This window comes from Elgaria multicarinata, chromosome 23 (genome assembly GCF_023053635.1).
Source record: "Elgaria multicarinata webbii isolate HBS135686 ecotype San Diego chromosome 23, rElgMul1.1.pri, whole genome shotgun sequence".
In the NCBI taxonomy this organism is placed as follows: domain Eukaryota; kingdom Metazoa; phylum Chordata; class Lepidosauria; order Squamata; family Anguidae; genus Elgaria; species Elgaria multicarinata.
This window is the reverse complement of record NC_086193.1, coordinates 2,304,427-2,324,223: the sequence shown is the minus strand read 5'-3', so window position 1 is coordinate 2,324,223 and position 19,797 is coordinate 2,304,427. Positions and strand designations below refer to the sequence as shown.

Genomic DNA, 19,797 nt, shown 5'->3' with positions numbered 1-19,797 from the left:
GCGGTTGGTCTCAAATGCTTAATTCAATGCCAGCTTCTTCGGTGCGTATGAAGCGAATGATGCCCACCCACCCACACAAACCCGCCTTTTTTTGACCAAAAAAAATTAAACTTTCAGCCACTGGCAGTCCACAAAAAGCACAACCATAATCCACAGCAGGTCGCAATTCTATCTCCTTTTTTAAAAAAGCGTGCGCTACAAAAAACAGAAGTCATTTCCTCAGCTACGATGCATATGCATCATTCTTTTGTACTTTGAAACCTGGGTGTGTGGGGGGGAAGGTTTTACGCTCAAAAGTGCACATCTGGCTATTTCGAAAATAAAGCAAGCCTACGGATGTCCCCCCCCCTCTTGCTTCAGCGCCCCCCCCCCCCACGGCTCTACAGACATTCAACACAAACAGGAAACCTGATCAATCATCTTATTAAATTTATTATTCCAGCGGTACTAATACATTGTTTTGCACAATGATACCCAGGAGCAGAACAGCGCCAGGCCTTCTAGCTTTTACTCAGCTAGAAAAACCTCGCGTTTATCTTCCTTCCCATTCCCGGGACAAGCGCCCCCCGCCCCCCCCCCCGCCCCCCAAATCGTCCCTCCTGTGCCCAACCCGACGTTCTTGAGAACGGAATGAATTTCACACAGACACGCTTTCCCGAAAGTTGCTCTCCCCCGTCCCCCGGTCGCATCGAGGGAGGGAAACCCCCGATTCCTTCCTGCCTGGCCTCTCTCGAGCCTCGAATAAATACGGAGGGGAGCAACGTTTGCGTTGCGTCAAAGGGAGGTGTTATTTCGTGAAAAGTTACGACGGCGCCGGGCGAGAGGCCCTCTGGGTCGTACGTGAACGCAAGAAACCCTTTTAAGGCTGGAGCAGCTCTTTTTAAAACTCTCTCGTTTCGTGACTTAAGGTTAGCGGCGAGGAGGAGGCCGCGCTGCCTTCTCGGGGCACCCGTGATGTTACGCTAGTTAAATCTGGAGTCCCACAACAGCGGTTGTTTAAAATTTATTCTTTTAAGTCTGGTGGTTGCAAGTGGTAATTTTGGCTTAATTTTATTTATGTTTTTTACAATTTGTCCAGGAAGTTATCTAGCGCCGGGATGCCTTCTTTCAGCCCTTTGCGCTTGCGGGTCTCAGCAACCACTTGGCACGGGCGGGAGGTGGTGTCGAAGGGGTCTCCGGGAAGGATTTGCCAGTGGTCGAACACGCACTGGGGGAACGCCTGGCCTCCTGTGTTGGACCTCAAGTCAGCTGTGAAACCTGCGGAGAGAGAGCGAGAAGAAAGACCTTGCATTAGAGAAAAGCAAACAAGACCTGTTATGGACTCCGCAGTCAGACAAGGCAAGGGCGCGCCCAAATTAGTCTGAGTCACAAACACACACACACACACACACACACACACACACAACGGAGTCACTCATTCTGCTCCCTTTGGCTGACCCAGCGGCCTCCGCTAGCTATTTGATAAAATAGTTAAGAGCAGAGACACCACACTGACCACAAAGGTCCGCATCGTTAAAGCAATGGTATTCCCCGTAGTAACCTAAGGCTGCAAGAGCTGGACCATAAGGAAGGCTGAGCGAAGGAAGAGAGATGCTTTTGAACTGGGGTGTTGGAGGAAAATGCTGAGAGTGCCGTGGACTGCAAGAAGATCAAACCAGTCCATACTCCAGGAAATAAAGCCAGACGGCTCACTTGAGGGAATGGTATTAAAGGCAAAACTGAAGTACTTTGGCCACATAATGAGAAGACAGGAGACCCTGGAGAAGAGGCTGATGCTAGGGGAAGTGGAAGGCAAAAGGAAGAGGGCAAGATGGATGGATGATATTCTGGAGGTGACAGACTTGACCTTGGGGGAGCTAGGGGTGGCGACAGCCGACAGAAAGCTCTGGCGTGGGCTGGTCCATGAAGTCACAAAGAGTCGGAAGCGACTGAACGAATCAACAACAAAAGCTTTGCAACCAAGTCTCAAGTGCCAGTTTGCTTTTCTTCCCCCCCCCCTCCTCCCTCCCCACGCCTTTTCCTTTTATGCTGTGCCCTTAAAACGAATAACCCTCCGTTTGAGAAACGAGGAGCCGTCACGCCGCACCTCCAGCGAAACTGACCGGAAGCAGGAAATGCCTTTCCGTTCGCCTTCCGAGCAACGCAGGGCAACCGGGCTGAGAGCCCACGCTTACCAAAAGACTCGTTGACGGGGAGGTAAGCCTTGACCACGAACATGGGGGTGCCGGCCACCTGGGACTCCTCGAAGACGTGGCCCCGCTTGCGGTTCAGGACGCCGTAGATGCCGCCCACAACCTGCTCTGGGCACTGGAAGAAAGAGAGCCGGTGTGTTAAACAGGGCTGGGAGGGGAGGGGGGGACAGACAGACGGATGGACGGGGCTCCCCCTCGAAACCCGGTCTGGCCCGGTGGCCCACGCACCTGGATCTCCACAAGGTAGATAGGCTCCATGAGGCGGGGCTGTGCCGTCAGCATGCAGGCGTAGAGGCACCTCCGGGCGGTGGGGATGATCTGGCCGCCCCCGCGGTGGATGGCGTCGGCGTGGAGCGTCACGTCGTGCACGTCGAAGCGGACGCCGCGCAGGTTCTCCTCACAGAGTGCGCCCTGCGGGGAAACAAAGAGGAGCTGAAGAGCAGCCCGGCGCGTCCTGGACCCACCTCACTGATCCGGAGACAGGAGAACCTTCGATACAGCACCGAGCGGCCCAGCAGTCGTTTTGGCCTGCGATTCTCGCGATCCCGCGGCTCCAGGCTGTGGCTGATGGGAGTTGTAGGCCAGAACCGGCTGGAGTGGCCCGCCCAAACGAACCGAGCAACGAAATAAACGAACAGGCCTCACGCCACTGCCCAAGACGGGACACGTTGATTTTTACAGAGCGCTGCAATTCAGCTAGCTGAGTTGCCTGAGCTGATGGGCGGGGGAGTTTTCCCCACAGCCCTGTTCGGAGATGCCAGGGACCTTCCGCACGCAGAACTGAAGCACGGTCCCCTTCCACTAAAAGGGAAGCTTCTAGTCCTCATGCTCCCATGGAAAGGGCCGATTTAAAGAAGAAGCTGCCTCATGTTCATCTGTCCGGCTCAGAAGCATCTATACACCGGCTCCTCACTGAGGATTCAGGATCAGGTCTTCTCCAACCCCGGGGCTTTCTCCCTTGCTCACGGTTTCTAACCTCTGTAAACCGCCCAGAGAGCTTTGGCTATGGGGCGGCATATAAATAAATCATTATAATACAAAAAATGTGTGCCTTGCTCTACTGAGCTTGAATTGGGCAGGATAGTAGCGAATCTCTCTTTCCCTTTTTCGTTGCAAATAGAAAAACTTAAATATTGACACAAGATAGAAACCATACATGCAAGGAATATTAGATTACTCATCCTCAGGGCTCCTTCTCCGCGAGCCCCTGCCCAAGGACGTGAGGCAGGTGGCTACCAGGAGCAGGGCCTTCTCTGCTGTGGCACCCCGGCTGTGGAATGAGCTCCCTAAGGAGGTTGGCTTGGCACCTACATTATATGCTTTTAGACGCCAGGTGAAGACCTTTTTATTCTCCCAGCATTTTAGCAGTCTATAAATACATTTTAAATTTGTAATTTTGCACTGCTGCTGTTTTTATCGGGTTGAGCTTTTATATTGCATTTTATATTATGGTTTTATACTTTGAATGTTTTTAATTTTTGTGAACCGCCCGGAGAGCTCCGGCTATTGGGCGGTATAGAAATGTAATAAATAAATAAATAAATAAATAAATAAATGTGTGCCCTGCTAATTGAGCTTGAATTGGGCAGGATAGTAGCGAATCTCTCTTTCTCTTTTTTGCTGCAAATAGGAAAAATTAAATATTGACACAAGATAGAAACCATACATGCAAGGAATATTAGATTACGTGTGTGTGTGTGTTTTGGAGGAGAAAAAGAAAGAAAATGCTACACAACCCAACACTATCAGCACACAGTACAAATTCAACGTTGGTTCTTCAGCCGTTTTGATCAATTGTGAGGACAGATCCCCAACGAAGGCGATTTATTTTAATGACTGCCGGTGTTTTCCCCTCCAGAGAAACTTATCGCAACCAGGTGCTGAAGGCGGTTGGAACCTGCGCCGATGCGGCCGTTTTGGGTGTAATAGAACACAATTTTTTATTCTCCCAACATTTTAACAATCTATAAATTTTAAATAACATGGTGTTTTAAATTTGCAATTTTGCATTGCTGCTGTTTTTATCTGGTTGAGCTTTTACATTGCATTTTATATTATGGTTTTATACTGTTTGTTTTATATTTTGAATGGTTTTAATTTTTGTGAACCGCCCAGAGAGCTCCGGCTATTGGGCGGTATAGAAATGTAATAAATAAATAAATAAATAAATAGTGGATCTCTTCAGCAGCTCCACAACCAGGGTGTTGGGGCCTGCCCCACTGTGGCTTGCTGGGGGAAGGGGCAGTCTCTGCAACTCCCTACCCCAATGCCCCATGACTCAGCTTGCTCTGTCGCACTATTATTATTATTATTATTATTATTATTAGCATTAGCATTGTACACCGCCCCATAGCTGAAGCTCTCTGGGCAGCTCACAGAAGATAAAAACACTTAAAACACAACATGCAAAAATTAAAAACCACAAAAGCATACAATATACACACACACACACACATTCAAAACCGCTTTAACAACTTCAAACACTAGGAGCCTAAAAAGAAAACCCAGACCCATAGCGCTAAATGCCTGGGAGAAGAGAGAAGTCTTGACCTGGCGCTGAAAAGGTAGAGATCGTCCCACGGGCGGGGGAGCCACCACAGAGAAGGCCCTCTCTCGAGCCGGACTCACCTCCTTCGTGGCCCACTGGAAGCCGGCCACCACGCTGTCCTTGATCTCGTTGAGGTACTGCACCCCCTTGGTGATGTCGGTCAGGATGTTGGGGCCGGTGCCGTCGGGGCCGAAGCACCAGATCTTGCGGGCCTCGGCCACGTCCCACTCGTACTTCTCGGCCAGGTAGCGGGCCCTCGTCTTCAGCTCTTGCCGGGACGAGACGTCGCCTTTGTCGATGTCTTCGGCCAGCCCGTCGGGGAAGGGCCGGGCCTTCATGTAGAGGCGGTTGTGCTTGTTGGGAGACTTGGAAAGGCACAGCACCCCGGACTCCTCGCTCACCGTCTCGCGGTAGGACACCACCGGGTCGGATTTCTGCCAGCGGGGAGGGAAGATGGCCGGAGGATTAGCGACCACAAATGGATGCCGTGTGGCCAGCTATACGTCTACAACGTGTGTGTCCCCCGTCCCCCCGCAAAAAGCTCTATAAGAACATCCAAAGAGCCCTGATGCAGGATCAGACCAAGGCTCCATCTAGCCCAGAACTCTGTTCACACAGTGGCCAGCAGCCGTCAACTAGAGTAGGACATGGTGCAACAGCACCCTCCCACCCATGTTCCCCAGCATCTGGCTTACTGTCTCGGATACTGGAAGGAGCACACAACCATCAGGGCTAGTAGCCATTGATGGCCTCCTCCTCCTCCTCCTCCTCCAGGAATTTCTCCAACCCCCTTTTAAAGCCGTCCAAACGGGTGGCCATCACTACATCTTGCGGCAGTGAGTTCCAGAGTTCAACTCTGCCCTGTGTGAAGAAGGCCTCCCTTTGATCTGTCCTGAATTCTATGCCAGCCTTCTCCACCTTGCATCCTGCAGAAGCATTCGACGGCCGCTCCCGGGATTCTGGGAGCGGCAGTCCCAACGCGTCTCGAAAGCAACAGCTTGGGGAAATCTTCGTTTTATTCTGGGGATTGCTCTTTGCTGCTTTGCACGCGACGGAAGCAAACGCGCCAGCTCCGCTGCAGCGTCGCCTGCCCACAACAGAGGTCATCTTCAAGGAAGGCCGGAACAAGGCCCCGGGCAGAAATCAAGCAGCCGGGCCTCCCGCCCTCCGAGGGAAGATGTTTCAGGCTCACAGGGAGCTTGGTTGAACCTATTTATCCACACCAGCGCCCTGTTTTCTAATTCCAGCGTCCTGCGAGCAAAGTGAACAGGGTGAAGTCTATCGTGTCGGCAGCCAGGACAGCCGCCACCATCCTGCGGACCAGAGGGGCAGAACCAGGAAGCAGCAGGGGCTGATGGGAGGCCAGATGACGCGGAGCAGGGAGGCCCCTCGGGCCAATTTGCGCCGCCTGGCCGTGGACAGCAAAGCCCATGTTGAGCAGCGAAGAGCGGCTTCCCAGAGAGCAGCCCAGCTCAATCCTGCCGCTGGGCGTGACTTTTCAGTCTGCTCCTGAGCGTTACTCCAGGCCAGCTGCCACGCTGAGGTCTAGCAGCTTCGTTTCCATCTTGACGCCAGCCTCAAGGCCACGGCAGCGCTCAAGCAGAAGGCCAAACCAGCAAGGGGGGGGTCTGAAGCCAGGAGCAGCAGAGGAGGACGTTACCTTAATGGGAATGCAGGCGTGGTCTTCTTCCAGATCTTTCAGGCAGATTTCCAGATGCAGCTCCCCGGCGCCTGCAATGATGTGCTCCCCGGACTCCTCGATGATGCACTGAAAGAAGGGAAGGCGTCGGAACGGAGCAGGGGGAAACGGCTGTCAAGGCTGCTCGGGTCGCCAACGTGGCGCCCGCAGACACCCTACCCCCCAGCCCTGCCCTTTCCGAACGTTTTATTCATTCCTTACGATTTTTATTGGGGGGGGGTTAAGCGGGGAGGCTGGCACGCACCACAAAGCAAAGTTCCACCAGCCAGCGCCCTCAAAAGTGCGGCTTTTCTGTTTTAAGAGCTCAGAACCCCCACCTCTGCCTTGCCCTGGGGCAAATTCCTTGTTCTGCAGATGACCAACTTGGGAGGCCGTCTCGTGAACGGGCGACCGAAGACCCCCTCGCCAAATCCCAAATGTGCCCACCAACCTGAGAAAGTTGGGGACCCCCCCTTTCCACCCCCCCTTAAAATGGGACTCCAAATTGCCTCCCATCCTGCCCCAGCTCAGGAGGCCCTCCATGGTGACATCGGGCTCAAGTTAAAGGAAGCCGGATTCCAGCTGGACATCAGGAAAAACTTCCTGAGTGTTAGAGCAGTACGACAAAGGAACCAGTGACCTAGGGAGGTGGTGGGCTCTCCCACACTAGAGGCATTCTGGACAACCACCTGTCAGGGATGCTTTAGGGTGGATTCCTGCATTGAGCAGGGGGTTGGGCTTGATGGCCTTGTAGACCCCTTCCAACTCTGCTATTCTATGATTCTATGATCTCAAAAACTTGGGCCCTGGCTCGTCTGCCCCGCTGCACCCGTTGGAAGGCGGCCCGCAAGAAGCGTTGGCGTTTCAGATGCAGGCCCCCACCTCCGCCCTTCGGCCTCCAAGCCCGCAGGGGGCGCCAGCTCACCTGCACCATGGGGTCGGACTTGGCCAGCCGCTTCAGCCCCTCCACCAGCTTGGGCAGGTCCGCCGGGTTCTTGGCCTCCACGGCCACGCGCACCACGGGGCTGACGCTGAACTTCATGACGCGCATGTTGTGGGCGTGCTCGAAGGTGGTGATGGTGCCGGTCTTGACTAGGTACTGGTCCACGCCCACCAGCCCCACGATGTTGCCGCAAGGCACGTCCTCGATGGGCTCCACGTACCGGCCCATCATGAGGATGGTCCTGGGGAAAGGGGAATCGCGGACAGGGGAGGCGTGAGCGAGGCTGGGCACGACAGGCATCCTTAGAGCATTCAACCCATGACCCCCCCAAGCCACAAAAGAGACTGTGAGGATTAAAAAAAAGCTATTTTCTTGAGCACAGACACTCCTGTGATACCGTAGATGACTAGCAAGTTTGTTCTGGACACGGGCCACCGCAGCAGACCCACGAAGGAACTACCGCCAACGCCTCTTCCTAACGAAAGCGTCCGGCAAAATGAACTAAAAGGCTCTTCTAGACTGCTCGTTTGCTCCCACCGTTTTCCAGCCCCAGCCAGGGTTTCGTCCTCCTCACACCCTCCGATCTGGGGAGGGGGGGATGTTCCCTCGGCACCCACAGTTCCCAGAGGGAACTCTGCCAGCACCCTTCCCAGCTTCGCCTCTCTCTCTCTCACTCTCAGAAACGCAGCAGAACTGCGGAACTCCCTGCTGCAGGAGAGCCGTGTGCATCTTGGCTTCGGGCACGCCTGCTGCAAGCGTTAGGCGGAGCGCTCTCCGAAGACGAGGAGTCTTATTTGCGACACTTTGGTTTGACGACTCGGTGGCTGGTGCGTTTATTTTTTAAAGGAGCTTTTTTGTAAGGCAACCTGAGCGTCGGAAGACCGAAAGGAGAGCCACGCTGGATCAGACCAAGGGTCCATCTAGTCCAGCATTCTGTTCAGTGACCAACGAGCTGTTGGATCAAGGACGCATAAGCAGGATGTGGTGCAACAGCACCCTCCCACCCATGTTCCCCAGCAACTGGGGCACACAGGTTTACTGCCTCAGATACTGGAGATAGCACTCAACCATCAGGGCTAGTAGCCACGGATAGCCTTCGCCTCCAGGAATTGATCCAACCCCCCGTTTTAAAGCCATCCAAGTTGGAGGCCATCACTACATCCTGTGGCAGAGAGTTCCATAGTTTAACTATGCACTGCGTGAAGAAGTCCTTCCTTTTAACTGTCCTGAATCTCCCACCAGGACATCAAGTACAAAAGGCACGGATTGAAATTAGAAGCTAACAAGAGCCATGCTGGATATCAGAGCTCGCACGGCTCTCAAAGCGTCCACAGGAAGATTGGAGTTGTTAAGGGTGCGTTAAGGCCATTTGTAAACGGCGTTATGTTTTTAGCATTGTGTTTCAAACAAGGGCTCTGGGGCAAGGAAATGGCTGTGCTCCCACGCTTCACTGCAGGAGCCTTTCCCAACAGGTTGGGAAGAAAAGGGCAAGGGGAAATGGAAACCCAGCCGTTGCGGGAGACGGACCTCTGGATCGGCTTCAGGTAGAGATCCTCTTTCTTGCCGGGCGTGTAGTTCGGCCCCATGATCCTGCATTTCAAGCCGGTGGAGACGATGCCAGAGAAGACCCGGCCGAAGGCGTAGAAGCGGCCCTTGTCGGTGGTGGGCACCATCTTGGAGATGTACATCATCAGGGGGCCCTTCGGGTCGCAGTTCTTGATTCCTGGGATTGGCAGGGGGGAGAAGAGAGATTAGGTGGGGGGTCCCAGGACACTGGGGCACCGAGGACGCTGCGCTCGCATCCCCCTCCCCTGGAGTGGCTACCTACCCATGGCGGCCTCGTCGTCAGGGGGGCCTTCGTACAGCAGCTCACAGCGGTATTTCTGAGCCGTGACGGGGGACGGCAGGTGGATGGTTATCATCTGGAGCAGGGCTTCCCCGGCAGGGAGCCAGCGTCTCATCACAGCCTAGAGGAAGTTGGGGGGGATCGAAAGGCAGTCAGGTTTTCAGACGGGAAAATCCCACGATAAAACCACAGTTGTGTAGCAGCCTCTCTAGTTAAGGCCCGACCGGAAAAAAAACACATCCCACCATGATAAAGTATTGGGGGGGGGGGGTTTTGTCATTCCAACATTCATAAAATCGAAAACGTTTCACCCATCTTCCTGGAATTCACATGCGCCCGAAAGAAATGTCGGTTTTACATAACCCGAAGATTTCAAGACATCTGGGTGAAATTCTCATTTTTTGCGCGGTCTGTTTTTTAGCATCCCTAAAATCTTTTGCTTATTAGGGGCTACCCCTTATTTCCTAAAAAAATTTGCTTCGTACAGGTAACTACCATAGAGAGAACAATTTTTTTCAAAAGGAGCATGGCTTGGCATTTGAAAAACAAGGGGTCTACAGTACTTCGCTAATTGGGAACCACTGTTTTAGGTTGAGTAATTCCTGCCCCTTCCAGGCTCACCTTCAGCAAAGGTTTCCCTTCCTTGTCTTTGTCTTCGTTGTCCAGCTTGATGTCCAGTTTCTCGATCAGTTTGGCGGTTTCGTCCTTCTTGAAATTCATGATTGCATCAAACACCTTTTTTGGGGGGGGGGGGGAAGAGAGACAAAACAAGAACGTGCAACGGAAGCAGGTTAAACCTTCGCCAGAGAGGTTCAGCAAGGAGGCTCCAGAAGGCAGCCTGGTCTGTTTTCCTAGCGGGGCGTTGAGGGGGGAGAATGAAAACGGCTCTTCCGTCGGCCCATTGGGGCCTTTTCGTGTTCTGCAGGGCGTGAGCCGCATCTTGGGGGGGGGGGGGGTGTCGAAAAGAGAGCATGGTTCAATTGCCACAAGGGAGTATCAGCTGTAATAACCAGCCAGCCAGCAATAGTCCCTCGTCAGCGTTACTTTGTTTTAAATGGACATGGTTGTTTCTGGTGGTTTTAAATTTTTGTAGATTTGTTTTTAATGCTCACTGTTTTTAACTTTAACCCACCCAGGGAGCTTTGGCTATGGGGCAGTATATAATGTAATAAATAAATGCTTTGAGAGGTGGACCTTCAGCGGTTTCTGTTAAAAAAGGCCAGAAGTTTGGCACCATTTTATTACAGCCTTCCCCAATGTGGGCCCCCTCCAGAGGGGTGGGAACCACAACTCCCATAATTCCCCAGGGGAATTATGGGAGTTGTGGTTCCCACCCCTCTGGAGGGGGCCCACATTGGTGCGATCGGTTAATGCCGTGTGTCAGATTTTTCAAAATCTCTTCAAGCATGGCAGTGTCAGGTCAAAGTGAAGAAATTTTGGTCCTTCATCACGCACAGTTCAATTGCAGCAGGAAAAGAGGAAAAAGCCCCCACTCCACCCACCCACCCACCCCCGGGCAAGCTCTTTCGAGGAAAAGCAGACGGCGAAGCGCCCCACACCTTGAAGATGGGGTCCAGGATCAGCTGGCAGAAAGTCCGCGGCAGCTTTTTCCCCTCGGGGCCGTTGGCTGACTTGCTGAATTTGCCGGTCGCCGGGTCGAAATATCTGAGGAAAGAGAAGGCGCGTTAGGATTAGGGACCCACTCACGCTGCCTGGGCCGGTTTTAAGAAACAAATTCCCAACACACACACACACACACACAGAGGAGACGTAGCCTCGCTCTCCCACCTGAAAGAAACGGAGCTTCAGTGGGCCATTCACAGCCCTCCAGGGTGGGGTCCCAATCCAGCCCTCCTGGCTTTCCCTAGAGCGCCGTGCCCCCTTCCCCCACCCCAAACTCAAACACTCCCCCCTTATCGGTACGGCGGGACCGTTTCACGCGAGAGCGCAACGCCTCGAAGGTGGAGTTCGGCAGGCAGCCTGGCCAGAGAGCATCGGCAGAATTTGCTGCCTGTCCTGCTTGCTCAACCCCTAAGGATTGAAAAGCGCACCGACGAAAGCGAAGGGGTGGGTGGGCGTGGGGGGAGGCAGTGAGCCTGGGCTTATTGTCAGCTATACCCAAAACTTCTGGCCTACGGTCATTTTGTGCCCAATGTGGGAAACCTGCTCGCATTGCGTTTACATTTTCAGTTCATGGAAATATGAAAGACACAGAGAGAGAGAGAGAGGCTGTCTCCAAACTGCTGCCCTCCAGAAAGTTTGGACTACAGCTACCAGGACTCTCGAGAGTCGGCCGTGCCACTTGGGGATGATGGGAGATGACATTTAAACAATCTGGACAGGGGCAGGATGGAGAAGTCCGAGATAGGGTCCCATGCCTCCATACAAGACGCCACTCAATGCCTTCGGAAACACGTCAATGCTCAGACTTTGTTCTCTCTCCCCGTCCAGAGCCCCCTCCGACGCGGACCTCAAGATGCGCGCGCCGGATCCTGCCCGACCCACTCACCGGTCTCCCCACAGCTTCTTCATCATGTCCTCCACCTTCTTGGCGCGCTCGGCGGAGTTCAGCTGCCCTTCGCCTTTCGCTGCGAACTTGGCCACGTACATCTCGGCAAACTGCTTCAGGGTGAAAGCCCAGCCGTGCAGGCCGGAACCAAAGCCCACGGTCCCCAGGACTGGATCGATCTGGGAAGGAAAAGGAGAAGGCAACGCGTCAAGGCCCCGGGCGCGAGAATCCGGGACTCCTGAGCTTCGGCCAGGCTGGAGGGTTTGCCGTGGCACCTCTCCGCAACCTTTCCCAAAGAGGGAAACCATGAAGGAACACGGTACACACAGGCGTAAAATACCCCTGAAACATTTGTTCTATGTGGAAGTTACAGGATTGGGGCGCTACTCCGTTCTAGTACGCTCCAAAGACATTCTTGACTGTTAGAGCAGTACGACAATGGAACCAATGGCCTAGAAAGGTGGTGGGCTCTCCCACACTAGAGGCAGCTGGACAGCCATCTGTCAGGGGTGCTTGAAGGTGGATTCCTGCATTGAACAGGGGGGTTGGACTTGATGACCTCAGAGGCTCCTTCCAACTCTACGATTCTAAGTTTCAGCTCCGGTCGGTGGGTCTTGGGGTTGCAGAACGGATGCTCAAAAGCCTTATACTCTGCTCACACCCATATTCTGATATAGGAAACAGCTTAGAGCGTGTTCCAGAGAGGATCTGGGCTTCTAAAAAGGAAGCACTGGGATTTGATACAAGCCAAGACGTATCTCGGGCTTCCCTGAGCATGCAGGACGGCTTTCCCTATATGGACTCCTGCCTCAATGGAGACTGAATCCCCCCCACCTCACAGGGCTGACTGACATCAACTGCCCTGTGGGAAAGGAGGAGAGACAGACAGGAGCAGGCAAAGGCAACAATCCCGCTGCACCGAACAGACAGCTTGCAGGAGATGATGGGAGGGTGAAGCAGGGACGTTCCACCAGCCCAGCTGAAAACCTAGCTCATTTTTTCCTCTTCCCTCCCCATCTTTTTTCCTTGTGTGTCGTGTCTTTTGTTCTCTTAAAAATAGGAAATCTTGTTTTGCTGATCGATTCGAAGCGATTCCTGCTATTCCGCCGGCAGCCCAGCCTCACTTACCATGATGTTGCCCATGGGGCCGCCCTCGCCTTCCCCGTAGGTGGAGATGATGACGTTGACGTTCTCCACGATGCGCTGGAAGGTCTGGTACAGCTCCTCCGGCTGGAGCTGGAGCTCCAGCAGAGCCCGGTCCATCTTGTTCATCATCAGCACGGGCTTGATCCTCTCAGCGATGGCCTGGCGCAGAACGGTCTCCGTCTGGACGCAGACCCCTGAGGAAGCAAGAGGAGAACCAGGGCTCAGCTTGGCACCGGTGGGGTGGGAATCATCGGGGATAAGGAGGAAAGAAGGGGGCGGGCAGGGCCGCGGCGAGAGCCCAAGGACGCCACGGCGCTTCCCTCTCCAGCCCGCCCTCGGGACACGGATCCCAAGACAAGGAGGGCGCCTCACCAGAAACGCAGTCCACGACCACCAAGGCACCGTCGGTGACACGCAGGGCGGCCGTGACCTCCGAAGAGAAGTCCACGTGGCCCGGGGAGTCAATCAGGTTGATCAGGAAGCCGCAACCGTCTTTGCTTTGCTTGATGAACGCCAAATCATTCTCGGAAAGCTCGTAGAACAGAGAAATGGCCCTGGAATGAGGGAGGGAGGCGGCATAAAGCCCGGATGCTTGCCTACTCAGCCCCCCCCCCCCACACACACACACACGACCGGGCTGCTTCGAGACAAAGAGGCCCAGTGTGGCGTTGTCACCAAGGAGAATCCCGGGGCAGCCCAAAGTCTTAGTGCAGACATTTTTCTACCACCACCACCATCCTGCACTGGTGCTAAGGCTACACTCAACGTTTCTGCAATTCACGTATTTGGCTTGGTACATTAACGGGAGCTTACAGGTGACTTCTAAAAAACAATACGATTAAACCACAATCATGCCCGTGCTTGAGAGAAACGATCAACCAAGAACCACTGAGCCCAGCAGGAATGCCCTCTAGAGGTTCTGGAGTACAACTCCCATCATGCCTGGCTCCAGCTGAGAGCCCCCTCCCTCCTGCTACCAACTGTCGCAGCTGAGGCCATTAGAAGGAAAGGAACCTTGATCTGTATGAGGCTATAAAAGGGAGAGGGAGAGGAAGCAGCTGCTGAACTCTGCAACCAAGAATCTAGCGCCTGAATTTGTTCTTCCTCCTCCCTCCCAACCCGCTTTCCTTTTGTGTCGTGTTTTTCAGCTTGTAAGCCCTGTGGGCAAAGGGACGGTCTTAATATTTTTGGAAGCCGCCTTGAGAGCCTTTTTGGCTAAGGGGCAGGATAGAAGGGCAAAAAAAAAAACTCCCACCATCCCCAATTACTGGCTGGGAGGGGGAACTGTAGTCCAAAACATTTGAGCGTACCGGACTACTTAACCCTGCACTACGGTGTATTGCAGCCGTGTGCTCATTTAAGGGGTGACGGCGGAGCTGTAAGCAAATGGGTGCATATCAGCCAACCCCACTGGTTTTTTTGGGGGGGGGTTAGAATTGCTGAATTCTGCCTTGACGGCCACCCTGCACTCCCCACTGTCGTCTCAAGAGCTTCAGACTAGTGCAGGGAAGAACAAGGCTCACTGGAGAGAGGTCTGTGATCCCAGACAGACTTGATTGGTTTGATTTATTATTATTATTATTATTATTATTATTATTATTATTATTATTATTATATTTATTTATTTATTTATTTATATAGCACCATCAATGTACATGTATTACATTTATATACCGCCCCATAGCCGAAGTTCTCTGGGCGGAGAAGCGCGCGGAGAAACAGATCCTACACACACCGCCCTGCCCAGCATCACATCAGAAGCCCTCCTTCGGCACTAAGGGGTCAACGTCCTAGTACTACTCGTGAGCAGACTGCAGGCCCTTGGGGCCCAACCCAGCCGAGACTTCGCGCCTCTCGATTGCCCGCGTGACTCACATACCCACCTGCGCGGCCCCCGTTGTGCCCGGCCTGGCCCCTCCCTCAGCGGAAGAGAAGGGGAGGACTTACGTGGACTTGATGGTGATGCATCTCTCCTGCTCGTCTTTCCTCGTGTCTGTGAAGCGGGTCTCCCCGGCACGGGCCGAGGCGATGATCCCAGCTTTGCACACCAGAGAGTCCGTCAGGGTGGATTTCCCATGATCCACGTGGGCGATGACGGACATGTTCCGGATGTTGGCCTTCTTGTCCATGATGGCCCGGATCTGGTCTACGGTGAAGTTCACCTGGACAGGGACAGAAGAAGAAAAGTCAGTTGGTTTGGGCTGAAACACTCTTTCAATTCCAGTACTGTTTCCTTAAGGGGGTGGAGAACAAGGTTTGATGGTGAAGCGGGCAGACGGAGGTTATCGCTCAACCTCGCTTGCCTCCAAAACCATTTTAAACCCCTGCATTTCCAATTCCTGATCAATGTGTCCAGCTGTTTTTCAAAGAGCAGGAGGGAGGAGAAAGCATAAACCTAAAGAGAGAGGGGAGACACTTCAGGTCCCCAAGTTATGGCTGCCTCCACGACACTGGAACTGCATCTGCTGGTTCATATGACTATTGGGGCCTGATCCGCCTTCGAAGCCAGAAGGCTTAATCCACCCTTATGAACAGATACTCTCAGACAGCTTCTGACTACACCCAAAACGCTGCGCTCTTCTCACCTGTAAAATGGGAGTATTATTGGCTGCCACTGACCAGGCCTTTGTAGAGCTCTACGACAGGTTTATTTATTAGGAATCCCGCTTAACAGAATAAGAGCTCCACGTAATTCACACAAACATCCAAAACCACTTTTGGGAATTCTGTGTTAAGACGCCACGATCTATAGTGACATCCCATGGCCCGTAGGGAGATGTAGAACGGGGTGGGCAGAAGTTAAACCTCCAGATGTTTTGGACTACGACTCCCAGTAGCCCCTGCCAGCATTTAACGGGCTCAAGTTAAAGGAAGCCAGATTCCAGCTGGACATCAGGAAAAATTTCCTGACTGTTAGAGCAGTACGACAATGAATCAGTTACCTAGGGAGGTGGTGGGCTCTCCCACACTGGACAATCATCTGTCAGGGATGCTTTAGGGTGGATTCATGCATTGAGCAGAGGGTTGGACTTGATGGCCTTGTAGGCCCCTTCCAACTCTGCTATTCTATGATTCTATGAAATACTTAAAAGGTTGCCACACAGAGGAGGGCCAGGATCTCTTCTCGATCCTCCCAGAGTGCAGGATACGGAATAACGGGCTCAAGTTAAAGGAAGCCAGATTCCAGCTGGACATCAGGAAAAACTTCCTGACTGTTAGAGCAGTATGACAATGGAATCAGTTCCCTAGGGAGGTTGTGGGCTCTCCCACACTAGAGGCCTTCAAGAGGCAGCTGGACAGCCATCTGTCAGGGAAGCTGTAGGGTGGATTCCTGCATTGAGCAGGGGGTTGGACTCGATGGCCTTGTAGGCCCCTTCCAACTCTGCTATTCTATGATTCTATGGCCGATGGAGTAGGAATGTTGGGAGCAGAAGTCCTTAAAGGTCTGGAAGACCTACTTTTTGTCTACAGCTGCAGGAGATAATTCACTCCACATGGGGAGGGGGTGTCCAGGGGTTGTAGTAAAAAAAAACACCCTAAAGTATATACAAAAGTTTAAGAGGACAGAGAAATCTTTTTAAGGAAGAGTTGCGGAGTTTTGCACGGGATCCCCCGTTCTGCCAAAAACGTCTTGGGGAAGCCATTCACAGCACAGTACAAGGCCAAGGAGACAAATAGCCGGACGTGGCAGAAAACAGCGTCCACGATTTCTACCCTCAGCCAGTCAAGGGCATTATTCCTCTAGCCGCCGGCATTGACACCTCGAAGCCAACGCAACTGGGCACGTGGACATCGTGAGTCAACCACGGAAACGTCTCCGCAGCTTTTAAAAAAAAAAGGCAGGCAGGCAAGTGGCGAACGGCCCACTCCTGACGCATTTTGGAGGCTTTGGGGTTTTTTTTAAAAACGCCGCACTTCCAAATTAGTCAGAGGATTAGGGTAACCTTCTTCCCTCATCTCCCAGTACTGCAAACCAGGTGTTTTTCCATTACAAGGAAGCCCTAAGGCAGTTCTAAAATGGCCCCCGCAGGACCCGAGACCATGTTTCGAAACGCCACGGACCGCTTGAAAGTCTGGGAAAACCGGAAAGCGTCCGTAATAGATCACAAAATGAGAGATCTCGTCTCCAAGATGCCAGGAGAGCTTTATTTTAAGAAGCCGTGGGCTTCTGGAACAGCCTTTTTAAAAACAAAAAACAGCGTCTTGAGACAAGCGCTGTCATTTTGACCCGTCCATCCGAATACAGGATCCCCTGTTTTGCCAGGGGTGGGGAGGCGCCCGCTTCCGAGGTCCTGGGCGCCCCTCCCTGAAAACTGCAGGGTTACATAACGTTTTTAACGCGGGGGGGGGGGGGAACCACGATTCCCGCACGTTGCAGTACCTCCCTTTGGCCGGGAGAACAGCCTGGAGTTGTCCCGGCGTCCTCCGCACCACCGCTAACCCTTTTGCCACATCATTTCACACCCCATTCTCCCCGGGGCAGACATGTTGAGCGTCCTTCGCAGCAAGATATTTTCTCTTTCAACACTGGGGGGGGGGGAATCCTGGGGCGCTCCAGGCCGAGACCCTACAGAGAACTTAAGGTGTAGATCCAGAGGGAAGCCGAATTCACGGCCGGGATAGCCAAGGCTTTTCCAAACCCACCGGGGGCTGAATCTGCCCCCTCACACACACACACACATCCCTCCCAAACCGTCACTTCTTTCATGGATGCATAAACTCACTGACCAAGGGGGGGGGGCAAGGAAGGAAAGGAAAATCACAGAATCCAGCAACCAGGAAGTAGCAGTCCTATATTAATTCACGCAGATATTTATAAGGGAGGTGGGAGAAAGGGAAGCCCCCCCCCCCGGCTTCTGCTTGCCCCCTTTTGCAAGGCAGGGCAGTAAAATAATTTCAGGGGAGGCAGAAGAGGGTCTGATCAAGCTTTCTTTGTTATTTCTCCGCTTTGCTGTGCAATTACATTATTTATTTGTTTCGTAAGTGGGGGAATTGATCAGGGAGAGGAGAGAAATAGCCACAACACAGCCTCTCGCCCCTAAATATATTATTATTATATTTAAATAACAGAGTCCAAAAACCAGGGCGGGTGGGGTGGCAGCACCCGCTCTGCGTCAACCCCCTGCCCTCTTTCAAGCCCCCCCCCCACTCAGGCCCAAACTGCGCCAGACACAACGCATTTCCTGCGGTTGGAGAAGGCCGTGTACGTTCAGCACAGAGGCCCTTAGGAGTCCAGGCCCTATGGGGTCTTGGACTACAACCGCCATCATCCTGGCCACACCTGGAGTCCCACGTACCTGACTAGGTTTTGACCATCACCCCCCCCCGAATTGGGAGGGGGTGGAGGCTGGAGAAGACCACCTGCTACCTTCCAGAGGGCCTGGACTACAACCTCTATCATCCCCCACCACTCTGGCCACACCTTTGGCCATCATCTCCTGAATTGGGGGGGGGGAGGCTGGAGAAGGCCGCCTGGCGCCCTCCAGAGAGCCTGGACTACAACCTCCATCATCCCCCACCACGCTGGCCACATCTTTGACCATCACCCCCCGAATTGTGGGGGAGGCTGGAGAAGGCACCATGTACATTGATGGTGCTATATAAATAAATAATAATAATAATAATAATAATAATAATAATGCCTGCTAGAGGGCCTGGACTACAACCTCCATCATCCCCCACCACGCTGGCCACATCTTTCACCATCATCTCCTGAATTGGGGGGGAGGCTGGAGAAGGCCACCTGCCGCCTTCTAGAGGGCCTGGACTACAACCTCCATCATCCCCGACCACGCTGGCCAGAAGTAGAGACCAAGGCACCTGGTGGGCGCCAGGTTGGGGAAGAAGCAGGCCAGGTGGCCCCGTCTCTGCCTGCCAGGGGCTCTTCCACCCACCCGCCATCCCTCCCTCCTCTCGCGGGCTCCGACCGAGGCCTGGCTTCCAACCCCGGCCTGGCGTCCCTCCCGCGGCCTAGCCCCGGCCATATCCAGCCCCTTGCGTAGCTCCGGGCCCCCGGCTCCCCACTGGGCCCACCCGAACCCCGGCGAGCTCACCATGTTGGCGGATGGCGTCGGATTCTCCGCAGGGGCAAGGGGGGGTTAAAGAAAAAAGGCCGGCAACAATGGCGGCGGCTCCGGCAGCCCTGTCTCGTTGGCAGGGGCCGAGCGGGCGGAAGAGGACGCTGACGTCAACGGGCTGCCTTTTATAGGGCGGAGCCGGCGAGGGCGGGGGGGAGGAGGGGGCGGGGCTTCGCCGCGAACTCCAGCCGCATGCGTCCGAGCCGGCCAGCTTCTCTCTCTCTCTGTTTCTCAGCGCGACTCTATGGTTTATAGGCGGGAAAGGGAGGGGAGGGTGTTTGGGCAACGTTTGCGCCTGCGCGAGGGGTGTTTTTCCCCCCCTCCCCTTTTTAATCAACCCGGAAGTGGGCGTGCATGTTGCAACCACGTTTCCAGCTGGGAATTTTTAAGGGGGGGGGGCAGTTTCCACCCCCCCATTGCACTTTGCTTTGTAGCCCATAATAATAGCATTGAATTCAATTAATCATTGAAATTGATAAATTGAATCAATTGGTTGGGTGTTTTGTGGGTTTTTTTTTTAAAAAAAATAATCAATTATTTCAGATTTTTGTCGCCTGAGTGTGAGCTGTATGTTTTTGTATGTAAATAGATTTGCAGTTTGTATTTAATGAATTTTTAACAGCTGGGAAAAAATAAATATTGTGAACCGCCCGGAGAGTTTTGGCTATAATTACAAATTATATTCTATGGTTATTTATTTAAGGTATCACTAGGACGCCTTTCAGGGCAAAAGTCCTCCATTGTTATTTATTTATATAGCGCCATCAATGTACATGGTGCTGTACAGAGTACAACGTGGTTTACAACATTAAAATACATATAATTAAACACACACACAGGAGGCAGCAAACATGCGTA

At 53.3% G+C, this 19,797-nt stretch overlaps 1 protein-coding gene across 1 annotated transcript; it reads right to left on the bottom strand.

Moving 5' to 3' along the window:
- Window positions 1-990: 990 nt before the first annotated feature.
- EEF2 (eukaryotic translation elongation factor 2) lies at window positions 991-19,043 on the bottom strand. Its single transcript, XM_063147058.1, has 15 exons — window positions 18,916-19,043; window positions 14,810-15,024; window positions 13,235-13,416; window positions 12,845-13,056; window positions 11,717-11,895; window positions 10,767-10,872; window positions 9,829-9,942; window positions 9,190-9,328; window positions 8,889-9,084; window positions 7,344-7,602; window positions 6,401-6,508; window positions 4,821-5,174; window positions 2,421-2,603; window positions 2,175-2,307; window positions 991-1,257 (listed from the first exon to the last, which is right to left on the bottom strand). The coding sequence occupies exons 1-15, from the start codon at window positions 18,916-18,918 to the stop codon at window positions 1,064-1,066; spliced, it is 2,577 nt and encodes an 858-aa protein (XP_063003128.1). The 5' UTR covers window positions 18,919-19,043; the 3' UTR covers window positions 991-1,063.
- Between the last annotated feature and the right edge of the window lie 754 nt (window positions 19,044-19,797).

What these genes read in the sequence shown, in the direction of transcription:
- EEF2 (XM_063147058.1), bottom strand. An exon ending in TGCATCACCATCAAGTCCAC is followed by an intron (nt 13,417 to 14,809) that starts GTAAGTCCTCCC and finishes CCCTCATTCCAG; the next exon opens with GGCCATTTCTCTGTTCTACG. An exon ending in ACGCCTGCATTCCCATTAAG is followed by an intron (nt 5,175 to 6,400) that starts GTAACGTCCTCC and finishes CCCCGCTGGCAG; the next exon opens with AAATCCGACCCGGTGGTGTC.